General features: G+C 47.1%; 1 protein-coding gene across 1 annotated transcript; it reads left to right on the plus strand.

Annotated features, from left to right (window-relative positions):
* Nucleotides 1-27,271, plus strand: ARHGAP30 (Rho GTPase activating protein 30). Its single transcript, XM_077465136.1, has 12 exons — nucleotides 1-367; nucleotides 11,361-11,463; nucleotides 11,544-11,688; nucleotides 13,590-13,672; nucleotides 14,157-14,264; nucleotides 14,524-14,651; nucleotides 15,419-15,578; nucleotides 18,379-18,479; nucleotides 20,579-20,656; nucleotides 21,286-21,801; nucleotides 23,529-23,808; nucleotides 24,250-27,271. Exons 1-12 carry the CDS (start codon nucleotides 262-264, stop codon nucleotides 26,885-26,887), a joined length of 4,446 nt encoding a protein of 1,481 aa, XP_077321262.1. The 5' UTR covers nucleotides 1-261; the 3' UTR covers nucleotides 26,888-27,271.
* Nucleotides 27,272-27,311: the final 40 nt, after the last annotated feature.

Here is a 27,311-nt window from a genome sequence, read left to right on the forward strand (position 1 = left end):
AACCTTCGATCAGAACATTCAGAGCAGAAATGGTGCAGGAGGAGTTAGTGCAACGCTCTTCACGTCAAGGCTGGTAATCATTTCTGTAACACAACTGCTTCCTCTACCCGACCACTTCCTTTACACATCGAATTTCTCTTCTAATCTGCACAACGTCGGTGGGGAGCGCCGTTCCATCGCTGGAAGGTATGGGCCACTCCTGGTGGGCTTGGTGACTCCATCGGTCAACGTCAGCAGGCCTGAAGACTGAAGTCTGCCGCCATGTCAAGAGCCATGAAGGCCAAGCAGAAGGTGAAGAAGAAAATCGTGAAGGACAAAGTCTTTGGGTGTGATTTGGTGGAGCATCTCCAACTCTCAGGACAAGAAGGTAAGTCACTCATATGTAAGCTGGAAAGGATGAGGATGACTCAGGATAAAGATGACTTAGGATGAGGATGGAAGGGGAGTATAGAAGATGGTATCTACTGGATGGAGAAACACATCCACTAGAAACCAGTTTGAGCAGACATGATCCGAGTACCCAGACAATGCAGGCCCCAACCAGTGTGAGCAGACATGACCCGAGTACCCAGACAATGCAGGCCCCAACCAGTGTGAGCAGACATGACCCGAGTACCCAGACAATGCAGGCCCCAATCAGTGTGAGCAGACAAGGACCTGAACATCCAGACAATGCAGGCCCCAATCACTGTGACAGGACCTGAACACCCAGACAATGCAGGCCCCAATCACTGCGAGCAGACAGGGACCTGAACACCCAGACAATGCAGGCCCCAATCACTGCGAGCAGACAAGGACCTGAACACCCAGACAATGCAGGCCCTGATCACTGTGAGCAGACAGGGACCTGAACATCCAGACAATGCAGGCCCTGATCACTGTGAGCAGACAGGGACCTGAACACCCAGACAATGCAGGCCCCAATCACTGTGACAGGACCTGAACATCCAGACAATGCAGGCCTCAATCACTGTGAGCAGACAAGGACCTGAGCACCCAGACAATGCAAACCCCAACCAGTGTGAGTAGACATGACCCGAGTACCCAGACAATGCAGGCCCCGGTCACTGTGAGCAGACGGGGACCTGAACACCCAGACAACGCAAACCCCTACCAGTGTGAGCGGACATGACCCGAGTACCCAGACAATGCAGGCCCCAATCATTGTGAGCGGACATGACCCGAGTACCCAGACAATGCAGGCCCCAATCATTGTGAGCAGACATGACCCAAGTACCCAGACAATGCAGGCCCCAATCATTGTGAGCAGACATGACCCAAGTACCCAGACAATGCAGGCCCCGATCACTGTGAGCAGATGGGGACCTGAACACCCAGACAATGCAGGCCTCAATCACTGTGAGCAGATGGGGACCTGAACACCCAGACAATGCAGGCCCCAATCATTGTGAGCAGACAGGGACCTAAATATCCAGACAATGCAGGCCCCGATCACTTTGAGCAGACAAGGACCTGAACACCCAGACAATGCAAACCCCTACCAGTGTGAGCAGACATGACCCGAGTACCCCGACAATGCAGGCCCCGATCACTGTGAGCAGACAAGGACCTGAACACATAGACAATGCAGGCCTCAATCACTGTGAGCAGATGGGGACCTGAACACCCAGACAATGCAGGCCCCGATCATTGTGAGCAGACAAGGACCTGAACATCCAGACAATGCAGGCCCCGATCACTGTGAGCAGACAAGGACCTGAACACCCAGACAATGCAGGCCCTGATCACTGTGAGCAGAAAAGAACCTGAACACCCAGACAATGCAGGCCCCAATCACTGTGAGCAGACAAGAACCTGAACATCCAGACAATGCAGGCCCCGATCACTGTGAGCAGACAAGAACCTGAACACCCAGACAATGCAGGCCCCGATCACTGTGAGCAGAAAAGAACCTGAACACCCAGACAATGCAGGCCCCGATCACTGTGAGCAGAAAAGAACCTGAACACCCAGACAATGCAGGCCCCGATCACTGTGAGCAGAAAAGAACCTGAACACCCAGACAATGCAGGCCCCAATCACTGTGAGCAGAAAAGAACCTGAACACCCAGACAATGCAGGCCCCAATCACTGTGAGCAGACAAGGACCTGAACATCCAGACAATGCAGGCCCCGATCACTGTGAGCAGACAAGGACCTGAACACCCAGACAATGCAGGCCCCGATCACTGTGAGCAGACAAGGACCTGAACATCCAGACAATGCAGGCCCCAATCACTGTGAGCAGACAAATGCCCTGGGCACTGGGTGACCTTATCCCAGGACTGATAGCGGGCAGGAAACAGGTTTGCCCTGGGCAGAACGCAGAACCCCTTCCTTTGGTATGGGCTGAAGGTTGGAACTCAGCCAAGTCCCATCTTTCATCAGTCCCAATGATAAACCTTCCAATATTTTATCACTTTACAAAATGTCTGCTAGAGAAGCAATGGCAATCTCATCCAGAGATCTGAGGAGCTGGAAGGATAAATTCAGGATGGGTTTGGGGGGATACACACATTACCAAGGTCCAGTTCTGAGGTACTAAACCCCACAGTACTGGCAATGACAGGTCACGGGCTCCTGCAGGGGCAAACATGGGATCACAGTTACCTGAAGAGCCAACAGTGGGATCATAGGTACATGGAAGGGCAGGCACTGTAGACCATTGGATAAAAGACACCTGGAACTGTAGACCATGAGATGACAGACACCATGGGATGACAGAAACCTGGAACTGTAGTCCTTGGCATGACAGAAAACCTGGAACTGTAGACCTTGAGCTGACAGGCACCTGGAACTGAAGACCATGGGATGACAGGCTCATGGAACTGTAGACCATGGGATGACAGACACCATGGGATGACAGACACCTGGAACTGTAGTCCTTGTGATGACAGACACCTGGAACTATAGACCATGGGATGACAGGCACCTGGAACTGTAGACCATGGGATGACAGAAACCTGGAACTGTAGACCTTGAGCTGACAGGCACCTGGAACTGTAGACCATGGGATGACAGAAACCTGGAACTGTAGACCATGGGATGACAGGCTCATGGAACTGTAGACCATGGGATGACAGACACCATGGGATGACAGACACCTGGAACTGTAGTCCTTGTGATGACAGACACCTGGAACTGTAGATCATGGGATGACCGACACCTGGAACTGTAGTCCTTGGCATGACAGAAAACCTGGAACTATAGACCATGGAATGACAGACACATGGGACTGTAGACCATGGGATGACAGACACCTGGAACTGTAGACCATGGGATGCCAGACATCTGGAACTGTAGATCTTGAGCTGACAGACACCATGGGATGACAGACACCTGGAACTGTAGACCATGGGATGACAGAAACCATGGGATGACAGACACCTGGAACTGTAGTCCTTGGCATGACAGAAAACCTGGAACTATAGACCATGGGATGACAGACACATGGAACCGTAGACCATTGGATTACAGACACCTGGGACTGTAGACCATGGGATAACAGGCTCTTGGAACTGTAGACCATGGGATGACAGACACCTGGAACTGTAGACCATGGGATGACAGACATCTGCAACTGTAGACCTTGAGCTGACAGACACCATGGGATGACAGAAACCTGGAACTGTAGACCATGGGATGCCAGACATCTGGAACTGTAGATCTTGAGCTGACAGACACCATGGGATGACAGAAACATGGAACTGTAGACCATGGCGTGACAGACACCTGGAACTGTAGACCATGGGATGACAGGCTCATGGAACTGTAGACCATGGAATGACAGACACCATGGGATGACAGACACCTGGAACTGTAGTCCTTGTGATGACAGACACCTGGAACTGTAGACCATGGGATGACCGACACCTGGAACTGTAGTCCTTTGCATGACAGAAAACCTGGAACTATAGACCATGGAATGACAGACACATGGGACTGTAGACCATGGGATAACAGGCTCTTGGAACTGTAGACCATGGGATGACAGACACCTGGAACTGTAGACCATGGGTTGCCAGACATCTGGAACTGGAGATCTTGAGCTGACAGACACCATGGGATGACAGAAACCTGGAACTGTAGACCATGGGATGACAGACACCTGGAACTGTAGACCATGGGATGCCAGACATCTGGAACTGAAGATCTTGAGCTGACAGACACCATGGAATGACAGAAACCTGGAACTGTAGACCATGGGATGACAGACACATGGAACTGTAGACCATGGGATGCCAGACATCTGGAACTGTTGATCTTGAGCTGACAGACACCATGGGATGACAGAAACCTGGAACTGTAGACCATGGGATGACAGGCTCATGGAACTGTAGACCATGGGATGACAGACACCATGGAATGACAGACACCTGGAACTGTAGTTCTTGGCATGACAGAAAACCTGGAACTATAGACCATGGGATGACAGACACATGGAACCGTAGACCATTGGATTACAGACACCTGGGACTGTAGACTATGGGATAACAGGCTCTTGGAACTGTAGACCATGGGATGCCAGACATCTGGAACTGTAGGCCTTGAGCTGACAGACACCATGGGATGACAGAAACCTGGAACTGTAGACACCTGGAACTGTAGACCATGGGATGACCGACACCTGGAATGTAGTCCTTGGCATGACAGAAAACCTGGAACTTTAGACCATGGGATAACAGACACATGGAACTGTAGACCATTGGATTACAGACACCTGGGACTGTAGACCATGGGATAACAGGCTCTTGGAACTGTAGACCATGGGACAACAGACACCTGGAACTGTAGACCATGGGATGCCAGACATCTGGAACTGTAGACCTTGAGCTGACAGACACCATGGGATGACAGAAACCTGGAACTGTAGACCATTGGATTACAGACACCTCGGACTGTAGACCATGGGATGACAGGCTCTTTGAACTGTAGACCATGGGACAACAGACACCTGGAACTGTAGACCATGGGATGCCAGACATCTGGAACTGTAGACCTTGAGCTGACAGACACCATGGGATTACAGAAACCTGGAACTGTAGACCTTGAGCTGACAGACACCATGGGATAACAGAAACCTGGAACTGTAGACCATGGGATGACAGACACCTGGAACTGTAGACCATGGGATGACAGACACCTGGAACTGTAGACCATGGGATGACAGACACCTGGAAATGTAGACCATTGGATTACAGACACCTGGAACTGTAGACCATGGGATAACAGACTCTTGGAACTGTAGACCATGGGATGACAGACACCTGAAACTGTAGACCATGGGATGGCAAACATCTGGAACTATAGACCTTGAGCTGACAGACATCATGGGATGACAGACACCTGGAACTGTAGACCATGGGATTGCAGATACCTAGGCCTGTAGACCATGGGGTGACAGACACCTGGAACTGTAGTCTTGGGATGACAGACACCTGGAACTGTAACCTATGGGATGACAGACACCTGGAACTGTAACCTATGGGATGACACAGGCTCTTGGAACTGTAGACCATGGGATAACAGGCACCTGGAACTGTAGACCATGGGATGACAGACACCAGGAACTGTAGACCATTGGATGACAGACACCTGGAACTGTAGTCCTTGGCATGACAGAAAACCTGGAACTATGGACCATGGGATGACAGACACATGGAACTGTAGACCATTGGATTAGAGACAGCTGGTACTGTAGACCATGGGATGACAGACACCTGGAACTGTAGACCATGGGATGAGAGACACCTGGAACTGTAGACCATGGGATGCCAGACATCTGGAAATGTAGACCTTGAGCTGACAGACACCATGGGATGACAGAAACCTGGAACTGTAGGCCATGGGATTACAGACACCTGGAACTGTAGACCATGGGATAACAGGCTCTTGGAACTGTAGACCATGGGATGGCAAACATCTGGAACTGTAGACATTGAGCTGACAGACATCATGGGATGACAGACACCTGGAACTGTAGACCATGGGATTGAAGATACCTAGGCCTGTAGACCATGGGGTGACAGACACCTGGAACTGTAGACCATGGGATGACAGACATCTGGAACTGTAGACCATGGGATGACAGACATCTGGAACTGTAACCTATGGGATGACAGACACATGACCTCTGGCATGACAGAAAACCTGGAACTATAGACCATTTGATGACAGACACATGGAACTGTAGACCATTGGATTACAGACCCCTGGGACTGTAGACCATGGGATGACAGACATCTGGAACTGTAGACCATGGGATGACAGACATCTGGAACTGTAGACCTTGAGCTGACAGACACCATGGGATGACAGAAACCTGGAACTGTAGACCATGGGGTGACAGACACCTGGAACTATAGACCATGGGATTGCAGACACCTAGGCCTGTAGACCATGGGGTGACAGACACCTGGAACTGTATATGGGATGACAGACACCTGGAACTGTAGACCATGGGATAACAGGCTCTTGGAACTGTAGACTATGGGATGACAGACACCTGGAACTGTAGACCATGGGATGACAGACACCTGGAACTGTAGACCACGGCATGACAGACACCTGGAACTGTAGACCATGGGATGACAGGCACCTGAAACTGTAGACCATTGGATTACAGACACCTGGAACTGTAGACCATGGGATATCAGGCTCTTGGAACTGTAGACCATGGGATGACAGACACCTGGAACTGTAGACCATGGGAAGACAGACACCTGGAACTGTAGACCATGGGATGACAGACACCTGGAACTGTAGACCATGGGATGACAGGCACCTGAAACTGTAGACCATGGGATGACAGACATCTGGAACTGTAGACCTTGAGCTGACAGACACCATGGGATGACAGACACCTGGAACTGTAGACGATGGGATTGCAGACACCTAGGCCTGTAGACCATGGGGTGACAGACACCTGGAACTGTATATGGGATGACAGACACCTGGAACTGTAGACCATGGGATAACAGGCTCTTGGAACTGTAGACCATTGGATGACAGACACCTGGAACTGTAGACCATGGGATGACAGGCACCTGAAACTGTAGACCATTGGATAACAGACATCTGGAACTGTAGACCTTGAGCTGACAGACACCATGGGATGACAGACACCTGGAACTGTATATGGGATGACAGACACCTGGAACGGTAGACCATGGGATAACAGGCTCCTGGAACTGTAGACCATGGGATTACCAACACCAGGTACTGTAGACCATGGGATGAAAGGCACTATGGGATGACAGACACCCGGAACTGTAGACCATGGGATAACAGGCTTTTGCAACTGTGGACAATGGGATGACAGACACCTGGAACTGTAGACCATGGGATGACAGACATCTGGATCTGTAGACCTTGGGATGATAGACACCATGAGATAACAGAAACCTGTAACTGTAGACCATGGGATGACAGACACCTGGAACTGTAATCCGTGGGATGACAGACACCTGGACCTGTAGACCATGGGATGAGAGACACCTGGAACTGTAGACCATGGGATGAGAGACACCTGGAACTGTAGACCATGGGATGCCAGACATCTGGAACTGTAGACCTTGAGCTGACGGACACTATGGGAGGACAGAAACCTGGAACTGTAGACCATGGGATGACAGACACCATGGGATCACAGACACCTGGAAATATAGACCATTGGATTACAGACACCTAGACCTTGAGCTGACAGACACCATGGGATGACAGACACCTGGAACTGTAGACGATGGGATTGCAGACACCTAGGCCTGTAGACCATGGGGTGGCAGACACCTGGAACTGTATATGGGATGACAGACACCTGGAACTGTATATGGGATGACAGACACCTGGAACTGTAGACCATGGGATAACAGGCTCTTGGAACTGTAGACCATGGGATGACAGACACCTGGAACTGTAGACCATGGGATGACAGGCACCTGAAACTGTAGACCATTGGATGACAGACATCTGGAACTGTTGACCTTGAGCTGACAGACACCATGGGATGACAGACACCTGGAACTGTATATGGGATGACAGACACCTGGAACTATAGACCATGGGATAACAGGCTCCTGGAACTGTAGACCATGGGATTACCAACACCAGGTACTGTAGACCATGGGATGAAAGGCACTATGGGATGACAGACACCTGGAACTGTAGACAATGGGATAACAGGCTCTTGCAACTGTGGACAATGGGATGACAGACACCTGGAACTGTAGACCATGGGATGACAGACATCTGGAACTGTAGACCTTGTGATGATAGACACCTGGAACTGTAGACCATGGGATGCCAGACATCTGGAACTGTAGACCTTGAGCTGACAGACACCATGGGATGACAGAAACCTGGAACTGTAGACCATGGGATGACAGACACCGTGGGATCACAGACACCTGGAAACATAGACCATTAGATTACAGACACCTGGAACTGTAGACCATGGGATAACAGGCTCTTGGAACTGTAGACCATGGGATGACAGACACCTGGAAATGTAGACGATGGGATTGCAGACACCTAGGCCTGGAGACCATGGGGTGACAGACACCTGGAACTGTATATGGGATGACAGACGCCTGGAACTGTAGACCATGGGATAACAGGCTCTTGGAACTGTAGACTATGGGATGACAGACACCTGGAACTGTAGACTATGGGATGACAGACACCTGGAACTGTAGACCATGGCATGACAGACACCTGGAACTGTAGACCATGGGATGACAGGCACCTGAAACTGTAGACCATTGGATGACAGACATCTGGAACTGTAGACCTTGAGCTGACAGACACCATGGGATGACAGACACCTGGAACTGTAGACCATGGGATGACAGACACCTGGAACTGTAGACCATGGGATTGCAGACACCTAGGCCTTAGGGGTGACAGACACCTGGAACTGTATATGGGATTACAGACACCTGGAACTGTAGACCATGGGATAACAGGCTCCTGAAACTGTAGACCATGGGATTACCAACACCAGGTACTGTAGACCATGGGATGACAGACACCTGGAACTGTAATCCTTGGGATGACAGACACCTGGAACTGTAATGCTTAGGATGACAGACACCTGGAACTGTAGACCATGGGATGAGAGACACCTGGAACTGTAGACCATCGGATGCCAGACATCTGGAACTGTAGACCTGACAGACACCATGGGATGACAGAAACCTGGAACTGTAGACCATGGGATGACAGACACCATGGGATCACAGACACCTGGAAATATAGACCATTGGATTACAGACACCTGGAACTGTAGACCATGGGATAACAGGCTCTTGGAACTGTAGACCATAGGATGACAGACACCTGAAACTGTAGACCATGGTATGACAGACACCTGGAAATGTAGACGATGGGATTGCAGACACCTAGGCCTGTAGACCATGGGGTGATAGACACCTGGAACTGTAGACCATGGGATTGCAGACACCTAGGCCTGTAGACCATGGGGTGACAGACACCTGGAACTGTATATGGGATGAGAGATGCCTGGAACTGTAGACCATGGGATAACAGGCTCTTGGAACTGTAGACTATGGGATGACAGACACCTGGAACTGTAGACCATGGGATGACAGACACCTGGAACTGTAGACCATGGGATGACAGACACCTGGAACTGTAGACCATGGGATGACAGACACCTGTAACTGTAGACCATGGGATTACAGACACCTGTAACTGTAGACCATGGGATGACAGACACCTGGAACTGTAGACCATGGGATGACAGACACCTGGAACTGTAGACCATGGCATGATAGACACCTGGAACTGTAGACAATGGCATGACAGACACCTGGAACTGTAGACCATGGGATGACAGGCACCTGAAACTGTAAACCATTGGATGACAGACATCTGGAACTGTAGACCATGGGATGACAGACACCTGGAACTGTAGACCATGGGATTGCAGACACCTAGGCATGTAGACCATGGGGTGACAGACACCTGGAACTATATATGGGATGACAGACACCATGGGATGACAGACACCTGGAACTGTAGACCATGGGATGACAGACACCTGGAACTGTAGACCATGGGATGACAGACACCTGGAACTGTAGACCATGGGATTGCAGACACCTAGGCATGTAGACCATGGGGTGACAGACACCTGGAACTGTATATGGGATGACAGACACCATGGGATGACAGACACCTGGAACTGTAGACCATGGGATGACAGACACCTGGAACTGTAGACCATGGGATTGCAGACACCTAGGCCTGTAGACCATGGGGTGACAGACACCTGGAACTGTATATGGGATGACAGACACCTGGAACTGTAGACCATGGGATAACAGGCTCCTGGAACTGTAGACCATGGGATTACCAACACCAGGTACTGTAGACCATGGGATGACAGACACCTGGAACTGTAGACCTTGGGATGATAGACACCATGAGATGACAGAAACCTGTAACTGTAGACCATGGGATGACAGACACCTGGAACTGTAATCCTTGGGATGACAGACACCTGGAACTGTAGACCATGGGATGACAGACACCTGGAACTGTAGACTATGGGATGCCAGAGATCTGGAACTGTAGACCTTGAGCTGACAGACACCATGGGATGACAGAAACCTGGAACTGTAGACCATGGGATGACAAACACCATGGGATCACAGACACCTGGAAATATAGACCATTGGATTATAGAAACCTGTAACTGTAGACCATGGGATTACAGACACCTGGAACTGTAGACCATGGGATGAGAGACACCTGGAACTGTAGACCATGGGATGACAGACATCTGGAACTGTAGACCATGGGATGACAGACACCTGGAACTGTAGACCATGGGATGACAGACACCTGGAACTGTAGACCATGGGATGACAGACACCTGGAACTGTAGACCATGGGATGACAGACACCTGGAACTGTAGACCATGGGATGACAGACACCTGGAACTGTAGACCATGGGATGACAGACACCTGGAACTGTAGACCATGGGATGACAGACATCTGGAACTGTAGACCTTGAGCTGACAGACACCATGGGATGACAGACACCTGGAACTGTAGACGATGGGATTGCAGACACCTAGAACTGTACATCATGGGATTGCAGACACCTATACCTGTAGACAATGGGTGACAGACACCTGGAACTATAGACCATGGGATGACAGACACCTAGACCAGTAGACCATGGGGTGACAGACACCTGGAATTGTAGATCATGGGATTGCAGACACCTTGAAGAGCCAGCGGTGGGGTCACAGGTGCATGGAAGGGGCAGAATTGGGAAATTTCTGCAGATTTCGGTATAGATTTTTCTGGTACTGACATGGTGCTGATCAGTTCCTCAGGTTCTGAAAAGCTGCACGGAATTCGTAGAAGAGCACGGCATTGTGGACGGCATTTATCGGTTGTGTGGCATTTCCTCCAATGTTCAGAAATTACGGTGAGTTCTGGGGATGGACGCTGATCATGTGACATGTGTTTTGGGTTTTATATCACATGACATCATGTGTTTTCCTACAGACAAGAGTTTGACTTAGAGCGACTTCCAGATCTAAATAAGAGTCCTTACCTACAGGATGTCCACTGCGTCAGCTCCCTGTGCAAGGCTTACTTCCGAGAACTGCCCAACCCGCTGCTCACCTACCAACTCTATGACAAGTTTGCTGTGAGTATCCCCCCTCCCAGATCTCCTACCATCACTACATTGTTCAATCATCAGGTCCCCCGAGCATGGCAATACTCATCAGCACCGGAATCCCTATGTCTGCCAGTGTCTTCACCTTCTACATAGTCCTGAGTCTGTGTGACTGCCCCTGCAGTGTTCCAGTGTTCCCAGGGTTTAGCGCCACCTTATATGAGCTTTTAATAGCCCCACCCACACACACTGGAGTACAGAATCATGTAACATGAGTCTGAAGCCTCAAAGCCCTAAATCTGGCCATCCTGGATTACGTAACCTTTAGGTGAAAGTGGGTTGAATGGACCTTATGACTAGCACAGCTGCGGCATTTCCACATATCTTCAATGTGAACAGATTGAGGATTCAGGCCAGCAGAGGTTCATTATGGTCTCTGCTTCTACCCCCCAAACACCTGCAGTCTCCAGCACTGGTTCCCCTGTTGCATTGTCATTAATAGGGATGGGGACTCTGATCTAAGGGGAAACCATTCATTTATAAAAATGATTTTTTCTTTCCCCCAGAGAATATTCCTAAAGTTAATGATGTCTCCCTTGTACTGAGAAGTTTGGAGATCCCTGGTCTAGAGCAGCCATTCTCAGCCAGTGCTCCTCCAGAGGTTTCTGGGTTTTGCCCAAGTTTTGGGAGATGGTAGCTGATACTATTAAAACAATAACAGGAATTGCCATTGGAAAGAGACCGGCAACCTTTCTGTTGCTGGACATCCCAATGGCAATAGAAGGATTCAAAAACTCTCTGTTGAGACATTTGCTAATAGCAGCAAGGGCATGTATTCCCGTTCTGTGGAAAAAAGACAATCCCCCAACTACAGCACAATGGCTTATGGGAATTGCAGAAATTCAACAAATGGAAAATTTGGCAATGACAATGAAAGATCAAGATGAGAAATATCGGAAGATATGGGCTCTCTATTTAGTCTATAGAGAAAGTGAAATGTAAAATATCCAGAATCTGGAAAATGAGAGTTGGTGGACCCCGGGGATGGGGGTGGGAGGGGGTTATTATAAAAAAAAAATTTGGGGTAGAGGATAATTAAGATAGGGGAGGGGGGAAAGGGATACATTAAAAGGAGAATTCACATGGAATTAAGGTGTAAGCTGGAAATATTGTAAGATATAACTTACAATATAGGAGTGTAATGAATTGGAATGTGAAATCTATGAAAAAAAATAAAGAATTTATACAAAAAAGAGGTTTCTGGGCTTTCCTTAAATTTTGGCTGATTGATCTCAAATCTGATGGTGCTGACATAGTTCCAGGGCCGATACCACTTGGTGGAACCAGAGGCATGACGCCAGTGACCAGAAAAAAACCTCACAGATTCCTGCATCCAAACGAGCAAGGTGGAAGCAGGAATCCTCCCCGCTATGCTATTATATTCTGACAGCGGGGACTTCTCTCCTGCCAGAACACACTGATCAGCCCTACAGCCATTGGCTGTAGCTGCTGATCGAATGCTGGTTTTCCAGTAGGACTGAGGGCTACACCCAGATTGAAATGTGTCAAGTTCCTGCTGAACCGGCTGAATTTGACCCATGTGCACCCAGCTTAAAGGGTGCTTCCTCCAACTGACCTCTGAGTTTTTAGCAGGATTCCCTGAGACCTGAAAATTACTTCAATGGTTCCTCTAGGGGAGGGATATGCAATTAGCGGACCTCCAGCAGTTGCAAAACTACAAGTCCCATCATGCCTCTGCCTCTGGGTGTCATGCTTGTGGCTGTCGAGTCTTGCTATCCCTCATGGGAATTGTAGCTGGAGGTCCACTAATTGCAGATCCCTGCCCTAGGGTAAGGAGGCCGAGAAAGGATAATTTAGAGAAACTCTCCTCTGCCTGTGTAATAATAATAACCTTTCTCTTCCTACTGAAGGATGCGGTGGCCATACAACTGGAAGAACAACGTTTAATAAAGATCAGAGATGTGTTGAAGGAGCTTCCTCTTCCCCATTACAGGTACAGTGCCAATCTTACCAGCATGCTGTCTCCCTGATATCTATCTTAAATCAATGAAAAAGTTCCACTACTAAGATGGGTAAGTTTATATCTACAACAATCTGATTGGTGCCACAAGTGTGCAGCAATTTATGCATTAATGATTGGAAGAAGTAACTGCTGGCCCAATCTATTTCCATGAGAGTGCATTGTCCAGGGATGGCATCTGCCTAGCCTGATTATCAATGTTTTCAGAAGAACCCACGTAATTGAGTGAACCAAGAAAGTCTTCCACTAAAATGTCCACTAAGAGCCATCATCTCCAGCTCCGATATATCGATAAACCCTCATCTAGGGAGGGATCAGTAGTGATGTTTTTAATGTATTAAACTTTTCAGTGACAAAGCATGATGGCACTTGTGGGTAGTGGGCACTGAGCTCTTCTCCATGTGATCCCTTCCTTCACCCGCCTCAGATTCAATACATTATTATGTGTATCTAACAGGACTCTGGAGTATCTCATGAAACACCTGATCCATGTGGCTTCATTCAGCGTACAAACCAACATGCATACCAGGAACCTGGCCATTGTGTGGGCACCAAATCTTCTGAGGTAAGAAGGACCAGCCGATGTGTGGGTCATCTTTCATAAGCAAGCCCCCTATCCATGGAGCTTGTTCCTACTCCAGCTCTACAAACGGGAATCGCTTCCATATGTTAGTTCTGGGAAAATAAAAATAAAATGGAAACAAAGGTCAAAACAGCCATAGATGGAGTCAGCTGTACTTATCTACCCAACATAAACATGTTATTCCTCAGGCAAAGTCATATAGAACTGAATGATTCATCTAATCATTGGTATTACTGTGCAGGTCCAAGGACATCGAGTCATCTGGGTTTAATGGCACGGCAGCATTCATGGAGGTCCGAGTCCAGTCTATTGTGGTGGAATTTATTCTGACCCATGTTGAGCAGTTATTTGGATTTGTCTCAGCTGATGGTGAGTATACAGATGGTGATGTCATTGTTCAGTCTTTGGATTATTTGCTAATGATGTGAGAATATGGAGACATAAAGATCATTCATTCAGAAGCCTCTAGATGAGTGATACTCAACCAGGGATCCGTGAAACCCTAGGGTTCCTCCAGAGGTTGTAGGGGTTCCTTCAGCATTGGGCAATTTCTGCCTCTCAGATAAGTTCCCACTCACACCATTGATCTTTTTAGCTCTCTGTAAGGAGGTAATTCTTCCCAATGACCACAAGTGTAAGGACCATTCTTCCCAATGACCACAAGTGTGAGGACCATTCTTCCCAATGACCACAAGTGTAAGGAACATTCTTCCCAATGACCACAAGTGTGAGGACCATTCTTCCCAATGACCACAAGTGTGAGGACCATTCTTCCCAATGACCACAAGTGTAAGGACCATTCTTCCCAATGACCACAAGTGTGAGGACCATTCTTCCCAATGACCACAAGTGTGAGGACCATTCTTCCCAATGACCACAAGTGTAAGGACCATTCTTTCCACTGACCATCACACTGATGTATCCTGAGTTGTAGATTTCTAATTTTTAGTAGAGGGTTCCCCGAGACCGGAGAACTATTTCAAGGGTTCCTCTGTGTTGAAAAGGCTGAGAAAGGTTGGTCTAGATGATGAAGTCCCTGAGGTCACCACTGCACACCTTGTATTGTCTCCCTCCTGTCACCTCGGCCCACGCTCTGCACTATTATGTGAAATGATAAACTTTGTGTTTGTTACCAGGAAACCTGAACAGCACCTCAGCCATGATGAACTCGCCAACGTGTGTTCCTGAGGACTATTATCGCTCTTTATCATACAACCTACCAAGCATGTTGAACCACGGTGATGGGCCTCCACAGATACGACCGTACCACACAATCATAGAGTTCTCAGATCATAAGTAAGTCACCATTCCAAATCTCCCACCAAGGTCTCCCTAAGCATAATCCAGCCCCTTTAAACTTCAATGTGAACTGTACCAGCCACCTTCCGCTCAACATTCCTCATTATATTTCTTTAACATACAGTCCTACTGGTGTCCCATGTGGGTGTGATGAACTCCACCCGTGTGAGGCATTGCTTCCCATTGATATCTATGAGATTTAAACACTCTATGGTATAGATGTTACTCCAATACACGTACAGTAGATGGATGGTAATTCTGTTGATGAAATGTTGTGTGGACTACACGGCTCCGGTGCTCTGTTTCCATGCTTGGCATCTAAAGGAACGTCTGAGATACCATGCTTGTGTATCAAACCATATAATAAACATCTAATCAAAGTAAGATGGCAGGAGCCACAAATCTGAGTAACCAGCTATAACATGACACTTAACAATCAGAACCTCCCTACTTAGGCGTGCTCACCCTGTAGATCTCCTGGACAATAAGGCCAATAGCAATGATGTAGAGAGTGCTGCTAAAATTCCTGGTACATGTCTGTATTTTGGAAAGTACCAGGGTGCCTCACGTCCTCTGCCAAGGATCTGAACCCACTGTCATAATACATATAACCTGCTTGACCTACCCCCCCCCCCCCCTCAACAAACATCACCATCAGAGCTTCCATTATCTTCCTCAGGCCTCCATCATAAACAATCACAGAGGGTTTCCGCACACATGGTCCTCTCACATGTACATGATTTTCATTGGAAATCATCACTTTGCATACAGGATTTCAAGCAAACTACCTACTTGTGCAAAAAAGTCTCTGCGTTGTGGAGGATCAAATAACATAATCCAAAAAAACTGCTATTTAATATGTATCTACAAAGCAAAAAGGTGCTACTCAATAATATTACTGCATATGTGTTGTCTCTCACTGCTGCCACCATACAAATATACAAACAAAAGTGTAAAGAATTATCACTCCGAAAGTGGCGCTGTGATTTAACCTTATTATAGGTTTTCACCCATAGTAACAAAAAAGTCCATAAAATAAAGTCAATTAAATATGTGCAAAATAAAGTGTTGAGATCCTCTCCCGTAGAGTTAAATATCAATCACACACCCCCTTGGATGCACTGGTGATCCCTCTCCCCAGCAGGTGTAAACTCACCAAATCGCAATGCCTCCCACTCTTATGGTTGGCATAAAACACTTACCGTATGTGAACATCCAGCTGTTCGGGTATAGAATGTCACCAAGTATCTCCCCAGGATTCATAAATGGCCATTATCATGTGAAAAAAGCAGGGATATCCTCCAATGGTATAGTAACCAAATAAACTAAAATTTACTGACAAGTAGAAAGCCACTCACATATTAAAAACAATCAGATCGCATGTAAATCAAAGGTGACATCAGGCTCTGTCTCTCTGTGTGATAGACATATGTTGGTCCCACCGCTAGCTCACTACTTCCAGTTCCTGTTCTGATGTTACCTGCAGTAGCTGCATAACCACGCCGGATGCGTTTCGTCACTTGTGACTTTGTCACAGGAGGTCCTGGGGGATATTTGGTGACAGTCCATACCCGATATTCACGTAAGTGTTTTATGCCAGCCATGAGAGTGGGAGACATTGCGGTTTGGTGAGTTTACAACCGTGCTGGGGAGAGGGATCACCAGTGCAGACGAGGTGGTGCGTGATTGCTATTTATCTCAATGGGAGACGATCTCAACACTTTAATTTGCACGCTTTTGGTGGACTTTATTTTATGGACTTTTTTGTTACTATGGGTGAATACCTATAATAAGGTTAAATCACAGCGCCACTTTTGGAGTGATAATTTTCTAAACTACCTACATATTCCATCTGAAAGGTGTCCATAGCACCACCGACCACTCACTCTGACCACTACATTTACCACAACAATAATGATATGATTGGAAAAAAATGGTTTACTCCACGCCGACTAGTAAAACAATTAGTGGAAATGGTACAAATATAAAAAGAAAAGAGCTGCTCCCCTAATTAAGTAGTGATACTTGAATACTAATTAGTTAAGGTGTAGAGGGCGCTCTATGACATTGATTGATTAAAAATCATTAATTAATGAATTACACTCAAACAATATGCATTTTAAACACAAATAAAGTGCAATGTGCCATAATTGAATATACACAAATATTAAAAATATGTGGTGCTGGTTATATGGAAACCAGAGAAAAACATGCAAAGGAATAAATTGTCCCAATTAAACCGCACAAAGAAATCCAGATAATCTTCAGTGTTGCAAATTCTTCCAAAGAAAGAAAGTGGAAATTCCTTCACCAACTTGATAGAACTGCACCCAACGTGCTCTTATATAAGATCTTCTCACCTGAACACATTGACTCCTTTACTTAAGAAGCGAGTCAAAATAAACGTTAGCAGGATAATGCCTGCTGCAATGATGAAGGCTATGCATATAGGCAACCCCCTCCTCTGATGAGATCATACATGGGATATGTGAGAAAATAAATAGGAACCAAATAGTGTAAATCTCTATATTATAAAGGTTAAAACATACATAGGCCAAATGGCTGCTTACATGAAGGCGTGCCTTAGCCTGGCACTGGGGCTGATGTCAGAAAGGTGCCTCACGGCTAACCCCCACAGCTGGCGCGCTTTCCAACGTCCTACCCGGAGACAACCAAAGAGACCGAAGTGCGCAAAGTAACAAAGGACCAAGTACCGCCTCCACATACGTTTCGTTATTACGTCATCAGGAAGCGTGATAGTGATATAATGATAATGACTTATTTCAACTGTTTGCAGGAGAAAAGGCTCTTTAAAAGCCAAGAAATGGAAATCCATCTTCAACCTCGGCCGATCAAATAACGACTCCAAGCGCAAGACAACCAAGCAGGATGAGAAAGGTTTGGCTCCTCCTTCTTTGCCTTATTTATTTATTTACTAAATGAGGTCATGATGAAGATTTGTAGGAAAAGTAGGAAATGCTCTGATTTGATGAATATATGATTTATGACCTCCAGTCAAATACCAGAACCCGTGGTGTATTAATATACAAGCACAGGCCTATGTCCCCCAGATATCGACTCTTCATTCTTAGATTGTACAGAAGGTGCCCTCCCACCGGGAAATCTTATTACAGAGAGCAATGGGACATTTCTACAGCACAGTCCTGCAAACGGGTCACCTCTAGATGTATTTCCTCATTTAGAAACATTTGGCTGATAATTGAGGTTGGTGCTGTTGTCAAATATATTCCATACAAACTCCTGCCCTATGGCCTAACACCTATCCCACCAGTCTGGACACCTGTGCCACCAAACCTAACACCTATCCCACCAGTCTGGACCCCTGTGCCACCAAACCTAACACCTATCCCACCAGTCTGGACCCCTGTGCCACCAAACCTAACACCTATCCCACCAGTCTGGACACCTGTGCCACCTAACCTAACACCTATCTCACCAGTCTGGACCCCTGTGCCACCAAACCTAACACCTATCCCACCAGTCTGGACCCCTGTGCCACCAAACCTAACACCTATCCCACCAGTCTGGACCCCTGTGCCACCAAACCTAACACCTATCCCACCAGTCTGGACACCTGTGCCACCAAACCTAACACCTATCTCACCAGTCTGGACCCCTGTGCCACCAAACCTAACACCTTGCTACCAGTCTGGACCCCTGTGCTACCAAACCTAACACCTATCCCACCAGTCTGGACCCCTGTGCCACCAAACCTAACACCTATCCCACCAGTCTGGACCCCTGTGCCACCAAACCTAACACCTATCCCACCAGTCTGGACCCCTGTGCCACCAAACCTAACACCTTGCTACCAGTCTGGACCCCTGTGCTACCAAACCTAACACCTATCCCACCAGTCTGGACCCCTGTGCCACCAAACCTAACACCTATCCCACCAGTCTGGACCCCTGTGCCACCAAACCTAACACCTATCCCACCAGTCTGGACACCTGTGCCACCAAACCTAACACCTATCTCACCAGTCTGGACCCCTGTGCCACCAAACCTAACACCTTGCTACCAGTCTGGACCCCTGTGCTACCAAACCTAACACCTATCCCACCAGTCTGGACCCCTGTGCCACCAAACCTAACACCTATCCCACCAGTCTGGACCCCTGTGCCACCAAACCTAACACCTATCCCACCAGTCTGGACCCCTGTGCCACCTAACCTAACACCTATCCCACCAGTCTGGACCCCTGTGCCACCAAACCTAACACCTATTTCACCAGCCTGGACCCCTGTGCCACCAAACCTAACACCTATCCCACCAGTCTGGACCCCTGTGCCACCAAACCTAACACCTATCCCACCAGTCTGGACCCCTGTGCCACCAAACCTAACACCTATCCCACCAGTCTGGACCCCTGTGCCACCAAACCTAACACCTATTTCACCAGCCTGGACCCCTGTGCCACCAAACCTAACACCTATCCCACCAGTCTGGACCCCTGTGCCACCAAACCTAACACCTATCCCACCAGTCTGGACCACTGTGCCACCAAACCTAACACATATTCCACCAGCATGGACCCCAAGACACTATCCAAAACACTTACCCCACCAATCTGAACCTCTGTTCCACCAAACCTACTGTGGACTCCTCCTGCAGACCCTCTACAGAATTTTGGATACTGTAGCGCCCTCTTGTGGACCCACTACAACCTTAGATACTATAGTATCTCCCTGTGGACCAACTAAAACCTTGGTTACCACAGGGCCCCTGTGGACCCTCTTACAAAGTTTGACGACTGCAGAACCCCTCTATGGACCCTCTACGACCTTTGGATACTGTGGATCCCCCAGCAGTGATCTCCTGTGGACTCTCAGCATTACTTCTGCTCATCAGTAACTTCTAAGCAAGCAGAATCGTGCTGGAAGCCTGTAACTGGTATTAGTAGAGTGTCTCCTACACTAACAGATGTTCAGGTCATTTGTTCCTCTATAAATGATAGTTTAACATTTTTCTTCTAGATGAAAAGTCGGATAAAATGAACCTGCGGCCAGCAAAAAGCATGGATTCCCTCAGCTCTGTCCCATACACGGCAGATGGTGAGTAAAGGAAGGAATATTTCAGCTATAGTTGGGGTCTGGTGGGATACATTTACCGCTCTTTTCATATATCCTTCTTGGGGAACCCCACAGCATGGAGCTTGTCCCCACAATTCTCTGCTCCTTTCCCACCCTACAGTCTCTTCTTCCTGCTCCAACTTGCCATCCCCTCAAAATGGCCGCAACCTGTGAACAGATGTGTGCAGATCTCCCGGGGAATGGACCGTCTTTTTAAGGCTCTTTTTAGATAAGCTGGATCAGATAATCAGTATCTGCTCATTGCATTCTCTATGAATCTTCACATGAATTACAATAACAGAAACACAAAAGAATAAATGTGAAAATCATAAACATTTGTGGAAAAATAATATCCCCCACCCCCCACCCCAACATACTCAATATTTAAATGTAAACTTAACACCTCCCAGATCACATGACATCATGGAAAACACATCCCTTCCCCCCCCCCGATAGAAGATAAAAGCTTCTTCAGCTCCCCAGAAACCCCAATATCTGAAATCTGAGTTTTGGTTGGACTGACCCAACACAGACATCAGCTGCATGTTACTACGTCTCAGCAAATATTTACTAATTCTTTCATTGAATGCTTCTTCTTCTTATCCTCCCAGCTAATGATTTGGAGCAGCGAGGCCTGACAAGAAGGTCGGCCAAACATCAAGTTCCTCTTCGACGAGAAAGCTTCGGGGCCGAGTCCAAAAATGACGAAGCTGGTTATGAATTTTCCAGTACAGTTGAGCGGGCTCAGCCAGGGGAAGCCAACTATGGAGACTACGAGGAAGAAGGCCAGGCAAAATCAGAACCAACAACACCAAAATCAGGAAGGGCTTCCATGGTGACAACTCCACAGGGCCGATCACCCAAGAACAATCGGAACCGAGCAGAGAAATGTGTGGGAGTCCACATCTCCGGACCCTTCTCCGTAACACTGCCCTTCCACATCACATCCAACCTTTCTCGGCTGACCAGAGGGATGGAGTGCCCAAGTCTCAGCTACTCCTCCCTCCACAGGAGCTCCGAGAGGCTCTTCTCCCTAGAAGGAAACCTCTACATGGGCAGCAGTGACACTGACAAAGTCAGACTCACTATGATGTCTCACATTGACAAGGAGAACAGCGAGCCAAAAGGTGACCATAACTTCTCTGATACCTTATTAATACAGACTCATAGATATGTTATTAAAGATGTGTCCATCAAGACTCCAGAGTCAGAGCCAGGCCGAGGGGTAGGCAGAAGAGATGCCCATCTTGGGTGCTTCAGCAAGGATGGGGGGCAAAAATGAGGATAGGATATACAGGGAGTGCATTTTTTTCAGTGGGTTGCATTGAGAGAATGGGCAGTGAACCTATGAGTAGTGCTGTAAAGAGTAAAGTAGAACCAGAGTATGTCATGCGTACAAATGGCTGCCCCCATGTACAGAGTCAATGACTCATTATAACCAAGAACAAGCTTTATTTAAATAACACAAAATAATCATTTATATCATTTAATATAAATATTAAACAGTGCATTCCTTTAGGTAACATTTTCACAAAAAAACTATATAAAAAAGATGGCGGAACGGTCAACATTGACTTCCTTTTTCCAAATCTAAAACATAATACCGATATCTATTAGACTTCTTTAACCCAAAATGTCGGCTAAAGCAGAGGACGGAGCCGTACAGAGCAGTGACCCCCTTAAATCAGATTCCGGAGGGGTGGGGGCTTTATATACAATATATTGATGGTGACGGGGAGTGACTGCAGGTAGTTTCTTGTTTTAGGATTATTTCTTATGGAATCCAAGAACAAATGTCACTTCATGGAATAATATATCATCTCTCATAACCTAAGGGGAGGGATAAGAGAGGAGTTTAGGGGTTAAATTTAGGTTTGACGGTTAAGGTAAGGGAAAGGAGCAGGTTAGGTTTGAGGGTTAAGGTAAGGGGAGGGATAAGGTTAGGTTTGAGGGTTAGGGTAAGCGGAGGGATAAGCGTAAATTTGAGGGTAAAGGGAAGGGATAAGGTTAGGTTTGAGGTTAAAGGTAAGAGGAGGAATTTCATTAGGCTTAAGGGTCAAGGTAAGGGGAAGGATACGGTTAAGCTTGGGGGGTTAAGGTAAGGGGAGGGATAAGGTTAGGTTTGAGGGTTAAGGTAAGGGGAGGGATAAGGTTAGGTTTGAGGGTTAAGGTAAGGGGAGGGATAAGGTTATGTTTGAGGGTTAAGAAGATAAGGCGAGGCTATGTTTGAGGGATAAGATTAAGCTTGTGGTTAAGGTAAGGGAAGGGATAAGCTAAGGTTTGAGGGATAAGTAAGGGGAGGGATAAGGTTAGGTTTGAGGGATAAGGTTAAGCTTGAGGGTTAAGGGAAGGGAAGGGATAAGCTAAGGTTTGAGGGATAAGTAAGGGGAGGGATAAGGTTAGGTTTGAGGGTTAAGGTAAGGGGAGGGATAAGGTTATGTTTGAGGGTTAAGAAGATAAGGCGAGGAATAAGGTTAGGTTTGAGGGTTAAGAAGGTAAGGTGAGGGGTAAGGTTAGGTTTGAGGATTAAGGTAAGGGAAGGGATAAGGTTAGGTTTGAGGGATAAGGGGAGGGATAAGGTTAGGTTTAAGGGTTAAGTTAAGGCGAGGGATAAGGTTAGGTTTGAGGGTTAAGATGATAAGGCGAGGGATAAGGTTAGGTTTAAGGGTTAAGTTAAGGCGAGGGATAAGGTTAGGTTTGAGGGTTAAGAAGATAAGGTGAAGGATAAAGTTAGATTTGAGGGTTAAGGTAAGGGGAGGGATAAGGTTAGGGGTATGATAATGATAGGTTTAGGGATAGGGAAGAAGTTGAAGAAAGGAAAGTGATGATGTCATTTTCACTGTTTCCTGTGCAGAATCCACAATTAAAGAAGAGAGTGAGCAGAAAACTGAGACACATCGAATCTCACTGGAGGTCCAAGACACCTTCTCTTTCCTGGACAGCCAAGACACAAATCTGGATGAGACAAAATCTGTCTGTAAAGCTGCGGAGGAGAAACCCATAGAGAGAACAGAGGAATGCTCTGCAGAGGAGAACCCCACGGAACCGATAGTAGAATACTCTGCGGACAGCGAAATGCTGCAATATGATCTTCAACACAATGTTCAGGCAAGTGTTGTCCATAGCCAGAAGAAGTGCTAGCTCTGCAGTTCAGGCCATAAGTCGTACATCTAGGAACATTCCCCTTGTAGCGTATCTCTCTGCCTCTCGGAGGCAGACAAGGGACAGTTCTATGCAGAATAAATAATAATGATTTAGGTCTATGTTGCCATCGTTTCTCTCTTCATATTATCTATATTTATGGATCATTTATCACAAAGACCTTGACTTGTGACATGACTTGTCCTTTATAGGGCCCACCCTCATTTCCACCACCTTTCCCCGCTGGAACACAATCTCCCCAGGCGGCTGCTGTACGGAGACCCCCTGCCATACACCTAACCTGTGATCACATAGATTACCGCCACTCTAATTAGACCATAGGGGCTAAGAAGACATTTAATTAATAATTCATGTTATGTGACCACGCCCCCCTCTATTCCCTGGGGGATGGGCTAAATCTAATATATATCCTTTCTTATCATTCAGATGGAGGAGTTTTCTGTGGAGCCGCCCCAGGATGATCCCTGTACAGAAGATGATTCGGATCAGATGTACTTCACTCCGGCAGGCTGCTTGGACAACGAGGACCCATTGAAGACCTGGCATGACAGCTCGGAAGATGTGTATCTAAGTGCTTACGATGACCTGAGCCCCTTATCCGAGAAATCGAATGATGTTTATGAGCTGGAGGAGAAAAAGAACAAGAGGCCCAAGGAAAGGATGGAGGAGAAGATGTCTCATGGACCTCCTGACACAACCACAGATGGACAGGAAGAAGCTCTGTGTGATTTCCATAAGCCTCTTAGTGAGCCAGACATGGCTGATGGATCAAACAATACCCAGAGAGATAAGGAGAACCAGTGCAGCCCACAATGTAATGAAATAGATGGAGCCTCGTCGGAGGTCATCAGTTCTATTGAAGAACCCGGCTACTGTACAGAGAGAGATGTTATAACTTGTGTTCATGAAGACAACCCAGGCAAGGAGACAGCTGAGAGCTCCAATTCTGGAGATGTAACTCCAGGCCCCAATCTGGAGGACAAAGACAGTGTGGAGGAGAGGGGCCAGGAGGAAATCTCCGTCCTTCTCAAACTACAAGATGGCCCCATTGGCAGAAAGGATGATATGCTGGAGTTAGAAGCGATATTATTAGATTTATGTTCTCCAGATTTACTTCTCCCTGAATTTTACAGCAAGGACATTCCACCGGTGGTTGAGTTTAATAATAAAGACTTGGATTGCCCAGAACAGCAGGAGCTTGATCTATACACCCAGGAAGTGCTACTGATGAATCAACCAACCGTAATTAACCTGGATCTGGCAGATGTACAGGATCCTCAATATCATGACGGAGATGTCCCTCTAATACAGGATACCCAATATCATGACGGTGATATCCCTCTGGTACAAGATTCTCAATATCATGACGGTGGTGTCTCTCTGGTACAGGATCCTCAATATCATGACGGAGATGTCCCTCTAATACAGGATACCCAATATCATGACGGTGATGTCTCTCTGGTACAGGATCCTCAATATCATGACGGTGATGTCTCTCTGGTACAGGATCCTCAATACCATGATGGAGATATCCCTCTAATACAGGATACCCAATATCATGACGGTGATGTCCCTCTGGTACAGGATCCTCAATATCATGACGGTGATGTCTCTCTGGTACAGGATCCTCAATATCATGGTGGTGATGTCCCTCTAATACAGGATACCCAATATCATGACAGAGATGTCCCTCTAATACAGGATTCTCAATATCATGACGGTGATGTCCCTCTGCTACAGGATCCTCAATATCATGGTGGTGATGTCCCTCTGGCACATGAGTTTTCATTAAAGAACTTGGACTCTCCTAAACATCATGATAAAGATGACATTTTGCTGGAAAAAAACATGGAATCCAACTCCGAGACAGTCCGGCTTAGCTTAGAATGTGATGAAGATTTGAATATTGTCGAGGATAATATGACTCCAAAGACTACTGAGAATAAAGAAGAACCTCCATGCTGCCCATCAGACACCCCGGTACATGATAATCCTCAGCCAATAGCTGATAATACAATAAACACGACTGGAAATATTTGTTTGCCGGAAATAGTATCTCCTGAGACAGCTGAAGATCAACATCGGGAAAGTGAAGCAAGTTCTTGGGAAGAAGATGGATCCACTGTTGGGAACCAATTGCGGGACAGTGAAAGCTCACTATGTGACCTTGACTCACCCCATCAGATGATACAAAAAGATGGTTTGTCTGATACAGTAACTATGACCTTCCAGATAGATAATCCGGTTTCCGGTACTCCCCACCATAGATCATGTGAACCCCAACTACTAAACAGCCAAATCTCTTCTCTCAAAGAGCAGCAACCATCAAACTCCACCAAGTCTTCAGCCAGATCAGAAAGCTCAGGAGCTTCCAGCATGAATCCAGATGGAAGTGTCACCATGAAACTGGCTTTCAGCCCAAATAAAGTTCAGCATGTCAAATCTGTGCCAGTGGTACCACCAAAACCCCAGTTTGCCAAGCTGCCCCCAGCTCTTAAGAGTAAATTGCATGCTAGTTCCTTATTATCCACAACCAGAGATACACCGAAGTCCTCGAAACCAGACAAAGCTGTTGGCTCAGAGCTGACAGAATCAGGAATTGACGGCACATCAAAAAGGAGAACCAGCTGGAGGAACACCACCAGTGTGTCTTTTGATACGGCAATGGCTCTAGCCAAAGATCGTCAACAGTCCCAAAATCCAGTTAGGCGCATGCAAACATATTGCATTGGAGATTCTTTTGATGTCCTGGACTCTAAGATGGAAAACTCACCCAACTTTCCCAAATTTACTATAAAGGCAGCCAGCAGTAGAACACACAGGCCACTTAGCTGTATGTCTTCTGCAGAGGCCGAATTTAGAGGAAATAACTTTATACAAGAAGATCTGAACACTCTGTCCATACACGGAGCCCAATCTCAGATCCAACAAGAAGTCTACACCAAGGAATTTCCCCAGAGGAACCGCCTTAGCATGCCAAGGATAGGCCAACAGTCCACCGATGATGTCCACATACATGCAGCTTGTCACCAACGCCACTCCCTGCTCTGAATATCATGTGACTGCTCCCATCCAATGAGCCATTTACTACAATTCTTGGAGGAATACAGGTTCTTGTAATATGGGGGTCATGTTTTGCCAATGGTGACGGAGCCTGGATGTTCCTTAATAATTCTTCCTTTTATTTTACGACCCTGGACTGTATATAACTTCCATCATTCTATAACTTAACCATAAATGTACATTCTCTAAAGGAACGTCACCTTTATAATATGGAATACCATGCAGAACACATGTGTGGATGAGCACGGCTTAAGGAACAATCTGGAAGTGGGCGGAGCCTGAACACAGAACGCCAACTATCCATTATCAGGTCAGAAAGTTTGTATGTAAATCTGCCGATCTGTACAATAATAAATGTGTGAGACACCTGTCTGTCCGAGCCTTGTCTGTCCATGAGAGGACCCCCATCCAA

Source organism: Lithobates pipiens, unplaced genomic scaffold (assembly GCF_037356315.1).
Source record: "Lithobates pipiens isolate NorthernLeopardFrog02 unplaced genomic scaffold, aLitPip1_a1.2 Scaffold_30, whole genome shotgun sequence".
NCBI lineage: Eukaryota > Metazoa > Chordata > Amphibia > Anura > Ranidae > Lithobates > Lithobates pipiens.